Genomic DNA, 23,195 nt, shown 5'->3' with positions numbered 1-23,195 from the left:
TGCGTGAAGGGGTTAAATAACAACTAATTACACATTAGCTTATATTTTGAGTACCCATTTGTATATGAATTATGCTTATTCCTGGAATACCTCTTTAATAACAGAGTAGAAAACAAAGTTCCAAAACTTTTCGTGCAAAAACTAAAACGGATGTGGGACTTACCTGTTAGCCCAGTGATGATTAATCTGTCTCCCAGGACAAAACCACCCTATATCAAGCAGTAACCCCCTCACTCCCGCCCAACAGGCTGCTGTTAACCAGCAGATTCAAATTCTGCTGGCAGCAGGGGTTAACAAGATTACAATAGTGTAAACAATATGGATCTTTAGCAAATCTTAGAAGAAAAACAAAAGCTGAAATTTTTATTTGCAGTTTCAGAAGACACAGAAAACACAAATGAATTGGGGGAAACTACTAGCAAGAACATATCTGATAAATATAGGATATTAGAAGATCTGCTTTGCCAACGATTAAAACAAATATGGGAGATTAAAACCTTGAACCTAAAGGACTCGAACTGATTAAAACCCCAGCAGACGATCTTAGGGACAACGTTGCATGCATTCTCCAAAGATATGGTATTAATAATTATAGATAGGCGACAAAATTTGTTAGGCTACATTCACACGAACGTATGGAGGACGTATATACGGCCGACGTATATACGGCCAATATACGTCCCCCATACACTCCTATGGGCGCACGGCACCCTACGGGAGCGGTATGGTGCAGCACACCTGCGGCACCGTACCGTTCCGTACCCGGGAAAAAGAGAGGACATGTCCTATCTTTTCCCGTTATACGACGCCGTGCGCCATAGGTTGCTATGGAGAGGGGCGGGGGTGAGCTGCGCTCACCTCCTCCTCCTCTCCCCGTACACTGCCGTTGCCCGCTACGGTACGGTACGGGCGGGCAACGGCAGTGTGAATATAGCCTTACACCATTTAGATAGCCAGATAAGCCTTATCAAAAAAGAAATTGAGACATTTAAGACAGATGAAACTACAAAGAAATATGAATCCAGTATTTGTGAAAATCTAGATAAAATGGAAAAGGATATCATATTTAAAAAAAAACAAAAAATGTAAATGGATGAAATCACAACAACTGAACTCAAACCTGGAAAAACATATATGGTTCCCACCAAAAAAAATCGCTATTCTGCATTGGAGGAATCTATTTTAGACCAAGGCCCGACAACAAGATTGCCATTCAAAGGCAAACCACAAAATTCAGACAACTCAGCGTAAACCACCTTTTTTTGTTCAGAATTCACAAATTTACACAAATCAGTACAGACGACACCGCTCACGACAATACCACCAATCTCATCACACACGCCCATACAGATCACCACTCCCTCACCACTACAAACCTGCACATTACCCACGTCCACAACAATATCACACACAGATAACACATACTCCAACACAACATGCATGAACGCGTCATTACCATCAGACACACAATACATGCATTCCAACACAATATTCACAACCACACAGACCTCTCAATCCCCATCACACACATTTCACGCAGACACCACCAGTATCCAATCTTCTACCATCCCCGTCATCACACCGGTCCTCCCAGAATACGTCTTCCCATTCAATAACACAACATTCCAATTCACATTTGAATCACAAAACACAGGAGACAACAGAACAGAATCGAGCAGAAAATTGCCCTCCTGTCACTACACGACAAACAGAACAATATGACGACACCAGTTCTGACACAATAATGGCCATACCTAAATCGAAAAAGAAGATAGGAAGGGGAGGGAGAAGACACAATGCCAAAAGTAAAAGTAGGGATGAACAACCAATAACCACTTTGGCGATTTACAATTTAAGTAAAATCTCACTGTCAAATACACACATAAAATTATTAGATAAAGGATTAAAATATGCCCCCTCTAAATCTTTGGATAAATTCCAAGTATATAGGGAATATAGAGAAATATGTCCGTAATCTTTGCGTTAAAAAATTTTTTTTTAAAAACCTGATTGTCTGTGGAAATGTACAGTAGGAAATGACATATACACACACAGATGTAAAACTAAAATCAAATATGTATCCCCGACAAGAAACAGGGACAGAAATTACCACTTTTTAAAAAAATGGTGGACACAGACATTAGGAAATGCAAATATACGAATCATCCAAGTAATTTAACAAAAGCAGAAACCAATATCATAAAAGAGTTACAGAAAGACGCCCAGATAACAATTGTGGTGATGGACACAGATAAGTACAATATGGAATGTGAAAGACAACTCAGAGATCCAACAATATATAAAAAACTTAAGGGAGATCCAACGGCCTCTTTTGAAAAGGAATTAGAGGATTTAACACTAAAAGCATTAGATAGAGGTATCTTGATGTTTATAAATTTTATCTTGATGAATATAAATTTATATTAAATGCAAATGATCGGATCCCTGTCTTTTATTGTATCCCAAAGATCCACAAAAATCCACCGGGATGCCCTATCGTAACCAGGATAGGGTCAATCACCTCAAACTTATCCTGTTACATAGATCAATTCCTACAATCCTATGTTTCACAGACATGGAGTTATATAAAAGACACTACACAGATAGTTAAGATATTAGACTACATTGGCAACCTAAATGGAGATTGGTCACGTTAGACCTCTTTATATACCTGCATTGATTGGCATAACAAGGGGGTAGAAGCCATCAAATATCATTTAAATAAGTTGAAATTTATTGAAAGAAGAACAAATTTAATTCCTTTTGGACAGTATTACTTTTATTCTTACCCATAATTATTTTGTATTTAATTCACAATATCATTTACAGTGTCTTGGTACTGCCATAGGGACCAGATTTGCGCCCAGTTATGCCAACTTATTTAAGGCCCATTGGGAGGATGAGGTGATTCGGCCATTGCGGGGCACAGGTCTGGTCCTCTGGCAAAGGTACATTGACAATATTGTCTGCATTTGGGATGGCACAGAAAACAACCTAAAATTTACACATTTACAAAAGATAAAGAGAAAACCCACCATACAATTTGTTATGAAATTTCTCCTGATTAAAGAGACCCCCCACATGTGGCCGTGACTTGTTTTATGGGCGCACAGCGAGGCGCAAAAGCAAAGGAGGGACCTGCAGCTGCCAGGATTTTAGTTTCCTCATTGGCCCATTTTGCAGGCAATAAAATTTTCGTTTTTTCATTATCGGGGCCATGTGACGGCATTTTTTTTTTCAGGACGAGATGCTTTTTCCAGTGTTACCATTTTGGGGTTGGTATTCCCTATTGTTGAAAATTTAGGAACTTTTTTTGAAGTCACGAGTAGAAATCAATTCTGTACTGGATTTTTTACTTTTTTTTTTTTTGTGTTCACCGTATAGCCTAACAATCATGTTACCTTCATTCTATGGGTCAGTACTGTTACTGAGATACCAGACTTGAATATTTTTTCTTATGTTTAACTAAATTTGCCAAATAAAACGCTTATGTGGTGGAAAATCTATCATTTTTGCATCGCTGTCTTCCAAGTGACATAACATTTTTACTTTTTTGGCTACGGAGCTGGTTGATGGCTTGTTTTTTTGCGGGAGATGTTGTACTTTTCAGGAGACACAGTATCATTTTGGAGTACATATGTTTTGTTGATTACTTTTTATTGCATTTTTTGTGGGATTCAATAGGTAAACATAATTTTTTTTGTGGCGTTCATTGTACGCGTTCAATAATTATTAAATTTTATTATAAGGATTGTTACGGACGCGCTGATACTATAGATTTGGGGTTATGTGTTATGATTTAGACTTTTTTGAGCGTTATAGGTCTCTTTATGTGTTTTGGGGCTTATGGGCATTTTTATTGATTTATAAACTTATTTTTTATTGAATAATATTTTTTACTTTTTTACTTGTTCCACCATGGGACATGAACAAGCAATCATCTGATTGCTTGTTCATGATAATACTCTGCAATACTGATGTATTGCAGGGTATTAGCAGTGTCAGCCTATGCACATGCAAAGGCTGACACTGTGCCTGTGTATTTGGAAGGGGTGGTCTAATCGATTGGCGCACTCTGAGATATTGGTAAAATAATTTTTATTTTTATTGATGGTCTTCAAGTCACAACGCGTTTCGGGGCACAGGGACCCCTTTTTCAAGTGAAAAAGACTGAATGTATTGGTGGTGAACGAAGAAAAAAGGGGGTAGATGCAGCATAAGTGATAGTACAACAATTGTAAACATAAGTTGAAGAAAGGTAATTATAAGATTTCGATAATAAAAATATTTCTTAAAAAATAATGATAGTAATAATATCTCTAAAAAATATATCTCTAAAAAATACATATGAGATTGAGTGATTTATGCAATACATTAATTTCATAGGTAACATATTGATAAGAATTACATTTATATGAATTAATAAATTAAATAAATTAATAAATGGTTGTATGACTATTCTATGCTTGAAACACAAATGGTTAGGATGTAAAACACGACTTGAGGCATATTACATACAAAGATGGTGAGGATATTCATAGAGTACATGATAATGGGTGTTTAACAGCCACAAAATTTCATTAAGAGCAGCAGTAAATTGGCCAATAAAATAAATAAATAAATAGATAAATAAATAGATAAATAAATAAATAAATACCTAAATGGCCAGACTAAGAACACAACACGGATCACTCAGTCATTATCTACAGGACTGGTAGATGTCAGAAGGTTATTACCTGATGCCACAGGAAATGGAGGATCTCTGAAGGCATTGAAGTGTGTATGTTTGTGCCCGAATTTATCTTCAAGTGATGGGGAGCGGCTCGCGCCTGAATCTCATGTTGCGCATGGGCAGTGGAGTCTTTTACACCTAAAAGATGTCGGATCCACAGTGGGCGACAGAAATGTGTCTGGTGTTGCGCGTGCGCAGTAGGTGAAGGGATTGTCATGTGCGCGTGCGCACTAGAAGGACGGAGTTCCGTGCGGAGGACAATGTCAGAAGTTTTTTGGCTCGCGTCGGATCGTCTTAATAGGCGAGTACCAACGGAATCAGGAGATGGAGATTCAATTTTAGTGACTAAGGGAACGGCTAATCAGGGTCAATGTGGTGGATCTGTGGAAAGATGTAAATTGCCTTCTGAGGTATGTGAAGTGGGCGGATATCGGAGGAATATGTGATGGAGATATTACTGTGCATTTGTTGAATAGTGGGGAGTATATGGAAGCTTAACTTGAAGGAATTATCGAATATGGGATACTTTGAGTGAAAAAGAAAGGGACTGGGAAGAGGGTTTTTCAGAAATTGTTTTCTAGAGTTTCGTTTAAGCCGTTGGGGACCAGGCAATTCAGCCTGTATATCCAGTACATTTCCCTTTGGCAAAGTTTGGTGTATCTACCGTTGCCTGCCGGGATTTGTTCAATAGGGATGATGGAAAATCCGGAGAAATCATTTTGGTGGTAAATATGGCTGTGTCTAGACACACTATGTTTCATAAAACCGTTTATAACGTTGCTACGGTGTTTGTTTAGTCTGGTATTGAGCTGTTGACTGGTACGGCCGATGTATTGTAGCCCACAGGGGCATTCTAGTAAATAAATTACATACGAAGATGTGCAGTTTCTGAAGGATTGTCAGGCTTAGAGGTTGTGGATCCTCTGAACCACTGCGGACGATGGCACAAGCCACTACCTGGGACCGGAGTCTAAGTGGCACCCGGTTTTCACCAGAGCCCGCCGCAAAGCGGGTTGGACTTGCTGCGGCGTGGTACCACCAGGTCGTTCCACAGGCGTGACTTGTCCGCAGTGGCAGCCAAGGTCGAGGTACAGAATCGGCAGGCAATCTCGTAGTCGGGGTCAGGCAGGAGGTCAGGACGGGCAGCACAGGTTCGTAGTCAGAGTCGTAGCAACAGGTCAGGACAGGCGGCAAAGGAGCGTAGTCAGAAACGGAACTGGGGTCACAACAGGAAATCTCAAGAACAGCACAAGGCATCAAAATACAGCTTTCTCTAGGGCGCAAGGCACAAAGATCCGGCAAGGGTAACAGGAAGAGGCAGGGTTAAATAATTAAAGGGAAAAGGCCAGCGCCAATTAGTGGCGCGCTGGCCCTTTAAATTTACAGAACTTGCCGCGCACGCGCCCTAGCTGTCGGGGACGCGCGCGCACAGCCGAAGGGGACGAGGAAGCTGCGGACGGAGCCGACGCCGGAGGGGCAGGAGCCGGGACCCGTGAGTAGCGCTTGCGGGGGACCGACGGCACGGGTGAGCCCGCGATCCGTGACGGGGATCGCGGGACCAACCGTGACAGTACCCCCCCCCTTCGGCCTCCCCCTCTTTCTGGGCTGGAGGAATCTCTGCAGGAGATCCTGGTCCAGGATATTGTCCTCGGGCTCCCAGGATCTCTCCTCAGGCCCGAACCCCTTCCAGTCAACCAAGAAGAACCGCTTACCTCTTACAGTCTTAGCATCAAGGATCTCCTTTACCTCATAGATGTCAGAGGAGTCGGCCACTGGAGCAGGAGGAGACAGCTGTCGGGAGAAGCGGTTCAAGATGACAGGCTTGAGCAGGGATACATGGAAGGAGTTCGGGATGCACATGGTAGGAGGAAGGCGCAGCTTATATGAGACTGGATTGATGCGATGCATCACCTCGAAGGGACCCAGGAAACGAGGACCGAGCTTGTAGCCAGGAATTTTAAGCCGGACGTATTTGGAGGACAGCCAAACCTTGTCACCAGGAGAGAAGACGGGGGAAGGTCTGCGTCTTTTATCGGCTTGAATCTTAGTTTGCGTCGAAGCCTGTAATAAGGAAAGGCGGGTCTGCTCCCAGATGGTTTTTAAGTCCTGTACCAACTCCTCAACAGCAGGAACATCAGAAGCCACGGGTAGAGGTAGAGGCGGGCGAGGATGGAGTCCATAGTTGACAAAAAATGGAGCGGAACCCGCTGATGCAGAGTCCAAGGAGTTATAGGAGAACTCCGCCCAAGGCAACAATTGGGACCAATCGTCCTGACGGGCAGAAACAAAGTGGCGTAGATAGCAGCCCAAAGTCTGGTTAACTCTCTCCACCTGCCCGTTCGACTGGGGATGATAGGCAGAAGAGAAGTCCAACTTCACCTGTAGTTGGTTACAGAGAGAACGCCAAAATTTCGAGACAAACTGTACTCCACGGTCAGAGACTATGTGTCGTGGAAGTCCATGGAGTCGGAAGATGTGGTGAAAGAACTGTTCGGCAAGACATGGAGCAGCTGGCAAACCTGGCAGAGGAATAAAATGGGCCATCTTAGAGAACCGGTCAGTCACCACCCAGATGACAGTATTGCCTGAAGAAGATGGTAGATCCGTGATGAAATCCATAGCAATATGAGTCCATGGACAGCTGGGTATTGGCAACGGCAGAAGAAGACCAGCAGGCTTAAGACGTGAAGGCTTATTCCGGGCACAGGAAGTACAGGCACCCACAAAATCCCGGACATCTCTGGCCAGGTCTGGCCACCAGTAGAATCGGGTAATGAGGGCGATAGAACGCTGCACCCCAGGATGCCCAGCCACACGGGAGCAATGTCCCCAAGACAGAATTCTCCTCCGAAGCGCAGGTCGTACGTATGTCTTGCCAGGAGGTAATAGACGAAGATCCACTGGCGCGGCCAGTACAAGTCGGTCAGGAGAGATAACATGACGAGGAACCGGTTCTTCCCCAACGACATCCGAAGCACGAGAAAGGGCGTCTGCCTTGATGTTCTTCTCGGCCGGACGAAAATGAATGAGAAAATCGAACCGGGCGAAGAAGAGTGACCAACGAGCTTGGCGTGGGTTGAGTCGCTGAGCAGTCTGGAGATAGAGGAGGTTTTTGTGGTCTGTATAGATGCTGACCGGAAACCGAGCTCCCTCCAGGAGATAACGCCACTCTTCTAGGGCAAGCTTGATCGCCAATAATTCTCGATCTCCTATCCCGTAATTCCTCTCCGCGGAGGAAAAAGACTTGGAGAAGAATCCACAGGTGACTGTGCGGCCTTTGGGACCCTTCTGCGTGAGCACTGCTCCGGCCCCTACAGAGGAGGCATCCACTTCCAGATGAAAAGGCTTTTCAACGTCAGGACGCACCAGGACTGGAGCCGAGGCAAACAAAGATTTTAAGTTCTTAAAGGCCTCCTCAGCTGCCGAAGGCCAGAGTCGGGGATTGGCACCCTTCTTGGTAAGTGCCACAATTGGAGACACCAGAGAGGAAAAACGTGGAATGAACTGGCGGTAATAATTCGCAAAGCCCAGAAATCGCTGTATAGCGCGCAGTCCCACTGGGCGAGGCCACTGAAGAACCGCCGACAGCTTGGCAGGATCCATACGAAGGCCTTTGTCCGAGATGACATAGCCGAGAAATGGAATACTCTGCTGATGGAACAGACACTTTTCCAGCTTGGCAGAGAGATGATTGGTCCTTAATCGACTGAGTACTTGCCGTACTTGGACTTGGTGGGTCTCAAGGTCCGGAGAAAACACGAGGATATCGTCCAGATAGACCACCACACAGACATAAAGCAAGTCTCTAAAGATGTCATTCACGAACTCCTGAAAGACGGCTGGTGCATTACAGAGTCCGAACGGCATCACCAGATATTCGAAGTGTCCATCTCGGGTATTAAAAGCGGTCTTCCATTCATCCCCTTGGCGGATACGAATGAGGTTGTAAGCCCCACGAAGATCCAACTTGGAGAAGATCTTGGCTCCACGAAGGCGGTCAAACAACTCAGTGACCAATGGCAACGGATAACGGTTCTTAACCGTGATTTTGTTAAGACCGCGATAGTCTATGCATGGTCGGAGTGACCCGTCCTTTTTGGTCACAAAGAAAAAACCTGCACCAGCCGGGGAGGAAGACTTGCGTATAAATCCCCTCTGCAGATTTTCTCGGATATAGTCCGACATGGCTGAGGTTTCTGGTACAGAAAGCGGATACACACGACCCCGTGGGGGAGAAGTGCCCGGCAACAGATCCACAGGACAATCGTAGGGACGGTGAGGTGGCAACGTCTCAGCTTGCTTCTTTGAGAAGACATCACGAAAGTCCTTATAACATGCCGGAAGACCCTCCAGGGCCTCAAGGGACACAGAAGAGACCAGAACTGGCACAGGACGAGGCAAATCCACACAACGAGATTGGCAGTCGGGTCCCCACCGAAGGATCTCCCCCGTCTTCCAGTCAAGAACGGGTGCGTGGAACTGCAACCATGGTAGACCCAACAGGATGGAGGATGTGGAACGTGGAAGCACATAAAAGGACAGGTTCTCCTTGTGCAGCACACCGACTTGCATAGACAGTGGCTTGGTGCGGTAGTGGACCGGGTCAGAAAGGATTTGTCCACTGACGGAGGAGATGACCAACGGCCTTTCAAGACGGACCACAGGAAGGTGATGCCGGGAGACCAAGGCGGCATCCACGAAGTTCCCCGCGGAGCCTGAGTCCAAGAAGGCAGAGACCTGGATCTGGGTGCCGGTGCCCACGCTGAGAAGCACCGGTATCATCAAACGTGGAGAAGCTTTGCTCACACCTAGGGACGCTTCTCCCAAGAACCCTAGGTGCTGGCGTTTCCCGAAGGTTGGGGACGGATTGGGCAAGACCCCAGGAAGTGTCCAGGACTGGCACAGTAGAAGCAGAGGTTTCCCTGACGCCTTCTGATACGCTCCTGGGGAGAGAGTCTAAACCTGTCCACCTCCATAGGCTCCTCCACGGGTGGTACATCAGGGGACTGGAGCGGTCTTTGAAAAGCTGGAGCCAGGCGAGGAAATCGTCGTGGGCGAACTTGCGGTTGCTCTAGGCGTAATTCCTCAGCACGTTCTCTAAATCGCACATCAATCCGGGTGGCTAAGGTGATAAGACCACCCAGGGTAGACGGCAGATCTCGAGCGGCCAGAGCGTCTTTAATATGAGGGGCAAGTCCCTTCTTAAAGGTTGCGGACAGGGCCGCATCGTTCCAGGAGAGTTCCGTGGCCAAGGTACGGAACTGGACCGCATATTCTCCCACGGATGAGCCCCCCTGGCGGAGATTCAACAGCGCAGTCTCGGCAGAAGAGGCCCGTGCAGGTTCCTCAAAAACAGACCGGAACTCCGCCAGAAATGCAGTGAGATTGTCTGTGACCGGGTCGTCTCTGTCCCAGAGAGGAGTAGCCCAGGCCAGGGCCTTACCAGAGAGAAGACTGACGATGAAGGCCACCTTGGATCGTTCCGTGGAGAATTGAGACGTCATCAACTCAAAATGCAGGGAGCACTGGGTTATGAAGCCCCTGCAAGACTTGGGATCACCATCATTAAATAATTAAAGGGAAAAGGCCAGCGCCAATTAGTGGCGCGCTGGCCCTTTAAATTTACAGAACTTGCCGCGCGCGCGCCCTAGCTGTCGGGGACGCGCGCGCACAGCCGAAGGGGACGAGGAAGCTGCGGACGGAGCCGACGCCGGAGGGGCAGGAGCCGGGACCCGTGAGTAGCGCTTGCGGTGCGCTGGCGGGGGACCGACGGCACGGGTGAGCCCGCGATCCGTGACGGGGATCGCGGGACCACCCGTGACAAGGATTTGATGTAGAAAAGTTCTTTGGTTGTATTGCTCATAAATTTTTAGTTCTATGACATATGTTCAGGCAGCATTTACAGGTGGATTGCCCACATCTAAAGCTGCCAATGGTTTTTGGGAGAAAGTTATTAGCCTGGGTTGTATTTTTCTTAGACCGGAGTTTACTCGGAGCCAACATATTTTTTAAAGTTTGGGATCGTCTGTAAGTGATAATCGGTTTTTTGGTTAGTTTTGGTTTCAAATATGGGTCATCTAGGAGAATTGACCAATGTTTCTCAGGATCCTTCGCAGGCAAGGATGATTATCATTGTACGTAGTAATAAAATTCAACCTGCTTTTCCCTTGTTCAGGGTCGGAGGGGTTTTTTTTACGGGGAATCAGGCATTCTTTCTGCGATAGTTTTTCAGCTCGTGAGAGAGCAGCTGTGACGATCCCTTTAGGGAAACCCTTATCCAGAAACCTGTTAGTGAGGGTCTTACTTTGTTTACTGAAGGTGTCAGTTTCTGAGCAATTTTTTCTGATACGTCTGAACTGACTAAAGGGGATGTTCTTTCTCCATTTGTAATGGTGGGAACTCTTAAAGTGTAAGAAACTGTTGCTGTCGACCTTCTTGAAGAAGGTCTCTGTGACGATTTTTTCGTTTACAATTTGTAGGGTTAGGTCTAGGAATTCTATTTCCTTTTTCGAGATTGACTGAGTGAATGATAAGCCCCAGTTGTTTTGATTGATGAAGGTGACAAAGGCTTGAATTTCTTCTTCTGTGCCGTTCCATATTAGCAGGAGATCGTCAATGTATCTTTTATAATAAATGATGTTACTGGACCATTTGGGGTTGTTGAGTATGAATTCGGTTTCAAATTCCCCCATATACAAATTAGCGAAACTCGGGGCGAATCTGGTGCCATTGCTGTGCCTCTAACCTGTTTATAGGTTTTGTTCTGAAAATGAAAAACATTGTGTGTCAGGATGAACTCTATGGCTTTCAGAATGAATTTTCTTTGTTTCTCCGGCATGTCTTTCTTCCTAGTGAGATGTTGATCAATTCTATAGATGCCCTCATTATGTGGAATATTCGAATACAGGGAGGATACGTCAAGGGTGACCCACCAAAACGAGGGTTCCCAAGGTATATTTTGTAAACTGAGAAGAACGCTGGTGGAGTCGCGGAGATATGATGGTAAATTGAGAACATACTTTTGGAGGTGTGTGTCGATGTAATGGGATAGATTACAGGTCAAAGAACCAATACCCGAAATGATGGGGCATCCAGGAGGGTTTTGTTGGTCTTTGTAGATCTTTGGTAAGTGATAGAATATTGGTGTGGATGGGGACTCTACCCAGATGTATTCCTTTTTTGATTTTGTTATGATGTGGTTAGTGAAAGCATCATTGAGCAAGCGTTTTAGATCATGTGCATAGGAACTGGTGGGGTCATTTTGTAGGACCTCATAGTAGTTGGCTTTTAGAGGCTTCCTCTATATATGTTCCTCTGTCCTGGATAACGATGCCACCCCCTTTATCCGCACTACGGATGACAATGGAATCATTATCTGTGAGTGTTTTTATTGCTCTCCTTTCTTTGTATGTCAAGGTGTATGAAAGTTGGAGATCGGAATTAATACTCCGGAGTTCTTTTTCAACTAAAGACACCAAGGTCTCGATATTATTTCCTCTGTGATGGAGAGGGTAAAACCTTGATTTGGGTTTAAGTCCGCTGTCGATAACAGGGGGTGTCTCAGGTGTATTGGTGGGTATAGTGGGAGTAGTGCCTGTTTCCTGAGGCCCAACACTGGAAAATTCCAAATTGGACTGGTTGGGGGGAGGGCCGATTCTGTCATGAGTTGAATTCGTCTTTGGGAGACTGAAATGTCTAGCCAATGTAAGTTTACGCGTAAAGGTATATAAATCTTGGAAGAGTCGAAATTCATCAAATTTCGATGTCGGACAGTAAGAGAGACCTTTGTTTAGTAGGTTGATTTCAGATTCATTCAGAATATAACTTGAGAGATTGAAGATCTTTATCTCAGTTTTTTGTTTTTCTTGTGGTCCTGTATTATGACTGTTGGTTGAAGTGGTACAGGGGGGTCGCGTGGTCCTTCTTTTCGTGCCTCCCCTGGTTCCTCGTCTACATTTTTTCTTTTTTGACTTTTGAACATGCCCCGTTGAAAAAAATGATGAAGTTGTGGTGTAATTGGTACCTCAGTGGTGGATGAGGTAGATCTAGGGTCTCTCGTGATGGATTGTAGGTTTGGGCTCAGGCAATTAGATGTGAGGAGTCCTGTAGTTAATGGTGGGCCAAGGTTTGGTCGGTGGTCCGGAGTATCTTGGTGAAGTCGGGTGGGGGACAGGCGAATTGGGGCCTGGCTGGGGGGGAGAGGGGAGTCATGGGTAATGAGGGATGACAAGTTTAGGGGACTAATAGAATGGTTATTAGTCAGGTTACGATAGTCTGTTGGATCTGAGGGGTCAGAGACTGATGGGAAAGTTGTGGGTGGAAGATGTAGAGGACAACCCTTCTCAATGTTGGAGAAACTTGGAGTGGGGTGACAGGGTGGGGTAAAAAATGCTGGGGTACTTGGTTTAATTGATTTTGTAGGGGTTTGCGCAATATTGGACATTCTAGTGGGGGGATCCCACCTTTTGTTTTCTACGGTGTTGCCACTAGGGGAAGTTTCTCTATTCCTGGGGCCATGTTTTTTGTTCGGGGTTTTCCTTTTATTGTTATTTTTGTTGTATTTGTTCTTCGAGTTGATGAAAATAGCGGAATTATGAGTTGGTGGATGTTTGCGTTCGGTCTTATTGTGATTGGTGCTACCCTTGAGTGGGCGGTCTTTATCTAGGGGGGTCTGGGGTCTACTGTTGGTATTTTCCTTTATCTGGGGTTCTTTTAACCAGAATTTAATGTTGTCTGTTTCAAAATCTAATCTATCCCTTTGGAGTTTGACCATTTTCTTATCAATTTGTTCTTTTTCGAAACTCAGGATTCTACCTGTAATCAACCTATCAAATTTGGTGAATTCGGGGTGATTGTGGTGTTCTAAGAGTATGTTATGGCAGGTATTTATGTCGAAGGTGAGGTTTCTGATTAACTCCTCACGTTTCGAGCAAATTCGTTCCATACACCCAGCTGCACAGTGTAGCTGTCCCAGTTATTGTGCCTGTGTGTCATAGATGCCATCTTAATGGCACTGCCTTCAAGCATCTCTGGGGTCCCGATCGGACCCCGGAGATGCCATAGCAACGAACTGCGCCCCTGAAAACAGGGTGGGGGCAATCGTGGGGGAAAGACCCCCGGGGATGTCAGCGGTGGATTACCGCTGACATCCCACGACCCCCGATGCCGGCTGGGCTCCTGTGCAGAGCTGAACCGGCATTGTCCGCACGCCGTAGCACTACTGCACTGAGCGCTTTCAGCAGAACCCAGCGCAGTACAACTACGGCGCAGAGCGCTAAGGGTTTAATCGTGAAATATTTTTCTCTGGTAAATTATATGTACACACAGTCCCTGACTTACAGAGCAAAGCGAGTTACAGAAGGACGTCTATGACCACTGTGTCGTTAGGCCCAGTGGGCAATGTTTGGCTGTAAGGTGTCTGTAATGAAGCTTTTTAGATTATTCTTGTTTCAATGACAGCACAAACTTTGAAAATCCAATTGTCACGGGGACAAAAAAATTGTCTGGAGTTACAACAATAAAATATACCGGTTTTAACTTCCATACATACAAATTTGACTTGCTATTCAACAAACCTACATTCTACTGATAGAACTTAGGAGAGGAGGCCATACACTCTAGACATTTCATTATAAAATGTATGGGCAGAAGGGGGAACCTACCCAGAGCTCAAATATATTGGCAGATGAGGGGACCAGCCACACAGTCCCAGGGCCGGCGCTATGGGTAGGCAAAGTGGGCAATTGCCCAGGGCCCGCTGAAAATAGAGAATCTCTTCTTTCAAATTAATCTTAAATTTAGGTGTCATGGATCCAGAGATATTCAGGTTTAAAGTAAGAATATAAGGTGCCATTTTTATATATAAAAATAACTCCCAACGGCAGTTTAACAGTTAATATCTCCGTTTTCCTAACGCATAGAAACACTAATTTGGATTCATATTAAGGAGGAGACTCTCTTCTTTCATAGAAGTGAGGTTCTATGTTTCACAGAGCCAAAGATATAGCCCCTGAAGTCCTCCCCCCTCCAGATTCTTAGCCATCAGGCTGCAGGGAAAATTTGCTGCATAATGGAAATATTCACTTTATATGTTACTGCATGTTGAGAAGGGATAATATCAACTAATGTTCATGTTTTTAACCCTCCCCTATCCAGAACTATCTAAGAACACACCTTCTCACTTATTGCCTTTTATTTCGTGAGTTTTTTTTTGTGAAAATTGACTGATACAATGAACATTCAATCCTCTTTGCCTAATGTCGCTACATATTAACACCGCAACCCAGAACATGTCCATAAAGTTATATGTAACACCAAAAACACACACATGTTCTGGAATAAAGTTTTTATTTCACACCATCCTCTATTATTTACACCTATGTTATGACGTTCTCACTCAAATTCTTATGAAGTGCAGAGGGTTCTGTTATTGTGCGGCTAATACAATGGCACACATCTAAACGTGACTTTTATTATCTCATTAGCTTGGTTTAAGGATATAGTTATTTATTTGGGTTACCATTGTGTAAGGGAGCAACAATGATAGATGTGTGTGAGGCTCAGAGGCTTGTTTGGTGTCCCCTGTGGATTTAACATTCTCTTTGCTGCAAATTTGGTGAATATATATGTGGCATGTGGGTTCTGTATGATCTCCTCACATCTTACTGTTTTAGGAAAGTATATTTTATTTATATAAGTATTCTGGATTTGTACATATTTTAGAGGAAATTTTGAATGTTAATTGCCAAATACATCACCTGGTTGTCTGCTTTCAAAATTCTATAGGTTTTATGGCGCCTTTACTTTTTATTCTGTTTTATTGATATATTTTGCAGGTTGTGATGGTCTTAAAATTTCTAGTTGAAAAGCAGATATCTAGTTATCACAGTTTTAGTGATATTATGTGGATTTATTTATGTGAACATATCTATATTGGACATTTGTGAACTCTACACATGTCCATCTATTACATTTAGGAGATGTGAAGGTAAATATTTTCTTTTCATCACATTTTTTGCCATCAAAGTCAAATTTTAAGTATTTTTTAATAAAATGTTTGAATCAAAATTGCATGAAGGTGCCTATGTCTATAAACTCTTTAATGCAATTTTGAAAATGGGGCAAGTGTCTGCTTTTAGAAAATACATGGTTTGTTGGGTTTACTTTAATTCTTTTTGCTGTAATTTCGATTTGTTTTTAAACTGCAAAATTGTAAAAATTACTCTGGTTAAAACATACAGAAATGCCTGGTGGTGAAAGGGTCAATACCTTCGTTGAATTCCCGGATGATGCTTTTCATCTCTCTCCTGTCTCATCTGTTTATCGCCTATAAAATTCTCCCATATTACAGTTTGTTTTTCCATACTAAATGGAGCCTCTTATTGACTGGGACTTGTCATAAAATAGTTTTATTTTGGGGCCACACTTTTAGTTTTGCCCAGGGCCCCACTTTGTCTTGAACCGGCCCTGCACAGTCCCATATAACATACACCTCAGCCCACACCATACACACAGTTGCATGTTACATACACCTAAGCCAACACCAGACAAACACTCCCATGCAACATAAGTTCAATGTGTCACAAAAAAATAATCTCAAAAACCTGAATATGTTAAAATGTTCAAAAGTAATGGCCACTTATAGTGACATGTCAGATTTTAAAAAAGGGCTGTGTCAGGAAGGTACAAAGCGTACAAAGTCGTTAAGGGATTAAGAAAATTGACATTGATGTTGTTTAAAGCCATTCTGCATGGAGCCTAGCGGATTCTGGTGGTAGCTTAAGCAGCTGCGGTATGCAAGTTGATGCAAGATGCTTGATCCAGTGGAAATCAGGTTGGCTGTGAGGGTAGGGTGCAGATTGGTTTTGCTGCGCCCGGTGATAGTTACTGACTTCTAAGTTTAGGAATCGCAGGAAGGCTGCCGATATGGGGGGGTCTGATCAGCCTCTTTTGTTTAGTTTTTTTGCACCTGTATAAAGGTAAGGTGCGGACTGAAAGTATGGGAATATCAGGGTCTAGAGCTAATGCAGAGATGACAACAGAGGGTGGGGAGCTACGGCAGCGGAAATAGTTACTGAACAATGTGGTGAAGGGAGTTAGAGAATGGGTTCAGATACCATGGGCTGAGTCCATTTAGAAGTTTAAAATGTTTAAAAGATGCATTTAGAAGTTTATGAAGTTTAAAAGATGCGGTCGCTGGGAGCTAGAGATAAAGTGATGTGATTTGGAGAGACACAACATAATGAACTAACAGTAACATTTAACAACTTTAAGAATTGTGCCTAATATGGAACTAGTATAAGTAAATTAATGTGTTTATGTTTTTTTTCCAGGTAATATGAGTTAAAAAAAAAGGAGAACTGTCTATTTGTATGGATATCCATCAAATTGATAAACTGGTACCAGGTCAACAACAACTAATGAGCTCAGTTAAATTTTGCATTCTGTGTGCATTTTGTCTGTTTTTGTGAAATGCAAAGGTTTTGTGCATTTTTGTGCATGTAAAAATTTATGTTATTTTGAGGTGCATGCCATTGCTTCTGGAGTTATGTGCATACTGTGGAATGTTGGAAAAAACCATGCCAATTGATTGACAGGAGCAAAGTGACATCTGTGACCATTTGGGGCAAGAATAAGTTATGTCACATTTTTGGTGTCTGTTTAAATGTCACTACAGTGTAAAGTTAATGTATTATTGTACATGTTAGGAATTGTATTACTTATGGTTTTGGCGACTGGGTAAAGGCCTGCCCAGGCATCCAATGTATAAGAATAATTATAACAAATAATTATTTGTAACAAATATAACAAATAATTATTTGTTTATATGTGATCTACAACTAACTGTTCTATGTGTTAATTCTCTGCAGTTGTAGTTGGAGCTCCAGTGAGAAATTTGTCATAAGTGTCATATGGGCCCATTTTCTATTTATGTTAAATGTATTTTGTACTACCCTTCTGGTGTCATTAGTTTCTCTTGTGGTGTTGGACAGCTGACACATACAGTGATTTGTCTTTCTCATTTGTTGTCTACAACAGGTGCAAAGATTCCTTGTGTGCAGGGATATCATTGCTCATTATATTGAAATAGCAGTGTAGGGTCTGTCTGAGACTATTGTGGAAGAATGGTTTCTCTACGCATCTTCACTAAATGTTTACTTTGTATTTGTGTATATACCGCTTTTTGCCTAATTATTTAATTTCCTGAGCTATTCAAATTGCTGCTTATATTGATTTACAACGCCACAAACAAATATTATCATCAATTATGTTTTGGTCTAGTTGTTTAGGTTAGTGAGATACTCAGTCTCCTATTGAACATTTGTCTGTGTCAGCGGATATTCCTTTAATTTAATTTTTTATATCATTAGTGGTGTATTTTGTACCCTGTTACATATTCAGGGTTCAAAAAAGACGGGAGATATGATATGGTTAAATAAGGAATTACAGACATATGGGACTGGTGGGATAGAATACAGACTGGTCACAGGAAATTCTCATAGTACACAGGTTGAGTACATTGCTCATTGTCTAACTGAAACTTTAGGTTGTCTTGTAGATTATGTCCTGAGGATCTACTAGATCAGAGATCTTATTACCACTCTGACAGCTGGGATAGAGAACCACTCCTGCCCTGTAATCACAGGAGTGTCTGAGGGCATCGCTGATACATGTAAGCTGGTAAGAGGTGTCTTTAGTATTGTGGTTATGGCCAAGTCTGGGATGTAAAGACCTTGCTGGGTCCTCAGGAAATCTCATGATAAATGTTGATGAGTGTTTGAGATCCTGAGACTGCCTCTGTATTAGTATTATCAAGGTGTGAGCACGATTATGTTATTTGATGAGGCTGCTGCCCTGCTCTACCTTTCCCATAGGATATGGTCTCTTTCATGACTGTGAAGTATAAAGGTCCTGTAGTCGTGTTAGATGAGCTGCAAGGATGGATCCCAATGGCTGAGAGGAAGCACTGGGAAGCCTTGAGTGTATCTTGGAGTATTGGGAGCAGGAAGAAAATAGGGTCTGCCTAGAACTATGTTTCCATGATGGTTTAGTTTGAGGATGGAGGGACAAGTGGCAGGACAAGGAATAGGTTTGCATGATGATGGGTCATCCTGGTATCTAGCAATGCTGCCAGATTTGTGCAATGATATATGTGTCTGCCATAACCTTACAACACTGTGTGAGTTACAGAAAGACACATGGAGCAGCTTACAGACACAAATCCTGATGTGGAGCAGCACCGAGCAGGGGATAAAATCGGGTGCAAAAATCTTCCAAACGGGTTCAGACACAACCCACCGTAATAGCAAAGTAGGCGATGAAGCAGCACTCCGTATAGTGAAAAATATTTAGCTTTATTCCAACGTGAAAAACATGCAACGTTTCACCTTATCAATAAAGGCATTTTCAAGCATTGAAAAGGCATGCTTGAAAATGCATTTACTGATAAGGTGAAACGTTGCATGTTTTTCACGTTGGAATAAAGCTAAATATTTTTCACTATACGGACTGCTGCTTCATCGCCTACTTTGCTGGAGCAGCTTACAGATTTCAGTGACTGTAGGTGGTAACTTAAGACTGTCAAGGGTTGGTTAGTATAAGGATGTTTTGGTCTATGTGCAGATCTCTTCTCAGATGAACTGAAGGTAGATGTACCAGTAAGAGTGATAAAGGTATTACCTTTACTCAAAAGGTAATAACTCAGGTGTTTAAAATATTCTGGATAGAGGTCAGGCTTTCCACACTCCTTAGTCTGAAGAGCAGTGGGATGGTGGAAAGACTGAATTAGACCATGGACTCCTTGGAGTTCAGGAGGCAATGAGAAATGTGTGTTAACTGATATCAGGAGAACCAGTTGCTAGGTGTCTCCTGGCCTGATGTATAGGTTTATCTGTCAGCCTTTTTAATTTCATACAGGAGTATTGTGACTATAAGCTTGTTAAACATCATGTGACCATAGTAAAATATCATTATTATTATAAGTGTTTCCTATTTAAGTAGCTTTTTTGTTAAATTATTAGTTTCTTTTTTAATAGAATGACATGTGCCAGGCGGTGGGTACTATGAGTTATATATAGACCCTTTTGGTTTTTAACATGATTTTGAGCAAGTTTAAAAGTCAAGGGAAGAATATCAACCATCCAACTTAGTAGAGGATGAGAATTTCTAGTGACCGGCCTGTGTCAGTTTGTTTAGTCAACTGGTGGTGGCTTGAGGGATTTATCAATTTTAGGGATTGTAAATGTATTGATAGTAGGGATATTTATTTTTGCTGTTTTTGCTGTCTTTTAAGCTTGTGCTTTGCTTTTGTGTAAGGTAACTTAAAGCAACAGCTGAAGATGCTTAAACAGTACAAGTGTGGTCCAAGCTCAGCAGAGTCCAAGGGGAGATGATTAAAGCTTTCTGAAGTCAGATGATCTGACCCTTGAATTTCTGGAGTTTGGCGCCGCATAAGAAGATAACCCTACTTCAATACCATATTTGATATGTATATTTTTGATACAATCCCTTAGATATAGTGAAATGACTGGTCTGCAAGAGTTCCAGAATTGTGGTATTTCCTTATGAGGTTGAGGCCCAACTGGTGAATGACGTTTGAATGTTCTGGTCCGGGTGTGTTCAAAAGGAGGAAATCTGAATGCAAATAAATTAATAAAATGTAATGAGTTTATATGAACACAATTATTGCCATGTGAAGGCTGTCTTTGGTTAATGACCTCTGTAAAGAATAGACATTGTACAGCTCTTTGAATGACAGCTGTAACTGGACTCCCCTCACTAAAGACTATTTTTATATTTAGTTGCACATTCTAGCTTATGATCAGCTTTATGTAAAGGACATATATGTCATCAGTCACATGTGTATGTCGATTGTGAGTGGCAGTCCCAGGATTTCACTATAAATAATAAAGTTTATTTGAATGCTCTGGAGGGGGCACAAGGAATGAAATGGAGCACTGGAGCACTAAGCAACACGTGTCACCTGTGTCTGTCTCTACCCCACCTGGGTTACTCTATTCTCTCTGTATGTCTGTCAGTCTGTCTTTATCTCAGTCTCACACCCACAGATAACTATTGTTAGCCATTGCAACGACAATATTAACAACAGTTTCTTCTCCAAAATTAATTGCTATATGTAAAACATATGTATATATTAATAAGAAAACCAAACAATACCTTGTCTAAGGCTTCACCTGGTGATTCATCCAATGACTGTCCAAGCAACAAAAAGTCTGTTACGCCATTAACAACAGACAGGATGCAATGGCCTCCTGAAATTAAAAGCACCAAAAAAGGAAATTCCAGCTGGTGCAGTAATCGAATAGTTAATGCATGAGCTTCCATATGATGTATTGGAATTAAAGGTTTCTTAAAATGTTTCACCAAATTTAAGCTGTATGAAAGTCCAACTTCAAGACATAATGCAAGTCCAGGCTTCACTGTTGTAGCAATAGCTGAAATGTCATGCAGAGAGATACCACTAGACAGAACAGCTTTAGTCACTACATGGTCAATTTTTTCTTTATGAAGTTGTCGAGCCACACTTGGTATGATGCCTCCTGTTCTGTAAAAAAAGAAATGTTCATACAGAAAAAATTAATATATTGTAGGCCATGATCTTAAACAATCTGATAAAAAAGAATGCTGATATGGTTCAAATTTTTAGGGGTGAGGAGGGGTCCGCATATAATGAATAGGGGTGAGAAGGGGGCCCCATATAATGAATAGCGGTGAGAAGGGAGCCCCATATAATGAATAGGGGTGAGGATGGGGCCTCATAATGAATAGGGGTGAGGAGGGGGGCCTCATAATGAATAGGGGTGAGGAGGGGGGCCTCATAATGAATAGGGGTGAGGAGGGGGCTGCATATAACCCATGGGGGTGAGGAAGGGGCTGCATATAATCCACTGGCGTTGAGGAGGCAGTATATAATGGGCAGTAAGGATACATATAATCCATGTGAGGGAGGGGGGCTGCATACAATTAATCTATTGGTGGTGAGGGGGGCCCGGGCTGTATATAATTAATCCATGGGGGAAAGGCGGATGCATATAATCCATGGGCGGTGAGGGGGCTGCATATTATTAATAGATGAAGAGTGCATATAATTAATCCATGGGGGTGAGGAGGATGTATATAATGAATCCATGAGCTACGTGAGTTTACTGCAAAAAGGCCCACTGAGGCTCCAATATTTAACACCAGCACCTTTTATGTTAACTCTTGCAACTTACCTATAAAAAAAGCCTCAATATCCAACTCATGTGAAAATGAGCCAAAAACTTTTATCTTTGCCAGACATAAGTTATTTCAAAATGCCTTATGTGTAATCTGCAGATAAAGTTCCAAATCCTATACTATTGTGTCTGTGCCAATTTTTTGTCCATGTTTGCATATAAAAAGTATTTATGTTCTGTTATAAAATAAACCATGTAGAATTTTTAGGGGCACTACTCCTACCACTTTTTCTTGAGGCCAGCAACCCACTTTTACTGGACTGTATTTAATGCATGTAACAAACGGAAGTCTCTAGCACGACTGAAAGTCTCTAGCAAGTATCAGTCTCAAAGTATCACTCTCAAAGGCATGAAGGCAGCGCTACTCACCGTTAAAAGTCCAAACTTATTGCACCTCTTTTAAAACATCCGAGCATCTATGGGGAAATGGCACATGAGGACAGAGGTCCACATGAGCAACAGCTATTTCGCACAATATGCATTATATGCAATATTATATAGAAGAGATGTTTTAGAAGAGATGAAATACAGTTTGGACTTTTAATGGGGAGTGCCTCTGCCGATGTGCCTATTGGAGATTGGTCTTTGTTACTTTTGTGCACCACGCAAAGTGCACTAAGAAAAGTTAGGAGCAACTGTTTGCACATTCTGAAAACTGACTGGATCAATTATGAGTTGCAACACTATTAAAGGGGTTTGTCCATGAAAGACAATTCTCGATTTCAATCCCCATTTTTAAACCCTTACTTTACAATTTTACTCTTACTTTACTGTTTTACCTATAACTCAGCGATGGTGAATGGGCGGGGATCAGACTATAAGGTTTATAGAAACTTTCATTTAGTTTCTAAACATTGTACTAGTATCTGACGCTTGGAAAGAGAGATGAGACAGATCAGAGACGATGAGATCCATGAGATATCCATTGACATATTACACATTACTTTCTCCCCTCTGTCATCGCAGTCATTACATACTGTTGGCTCTACTATGAACCTCCCTCTACCCTGGATAAAGAACTTATCTGCCTGTAGCTTTAAATTCCTTACGCTGTGTACATGCCTTCAGGAAACAGACCGATATATCAGAAGAATATTAGTTTATGAATGTTGTTTCTTTCTTTCCTTCTAATTATATATCTCCTGCCAGGTGTGCACCACCAAAGTTACGTATGTTTTAATCTTAGGGGAGAGGGAAAGTGTAGGAGAAGTGGCAGTAAAATGTAA

The 23,195-nt window shown here is 42.6% G+C and overlaps 1 protein-coding gene across 6 annotated transcripts in view; it reads right to left on the bottom strand.

Moving 5' to 3' along the window:
- The window catches only part of OSGEPL1 (O-sialoglycoprotein endopeptidase like 1), a 247,443-nt gene that overhangs the window by 137,836 nt on the left and 86,412 nt on the right, over window positions 1-23,195 (bottom strand). For all 6 annotated transcript variants that reach the window (XM_072120940.1, XM_072120942.1, XM_072120937.1 and 3 more), the window contains exon 3: window positions 20,909-21,296. In XM_072120940.1, coding sequence (XP_071977041.1) covers window positions 20,909-21,296 — 388 coding nt within the window. The remainder of the gene's footprint in view (window positions 1-20,908; window positions 21,297-23,195) is intronic.

Source organism: Engystomops pustulosus, chromosome 8, assembly GCF_040894005.1.
Source record: "Engystomops pustulosus chromosome 8, aEngPut4.maternal, whole genome shotgun sequence".
Taxonomy (NCBI): domain Eukaryota; kingdom Metazoa; phylum Chordata; class Amphibia; order Anura; family Leptodactylidae; genus Engystomops; species Engystomops pustulosus.
Note: the sequence above shows the minus strand (reverse complement) of the source record. Positions and strands in the feature narration are given on the sequence as shown.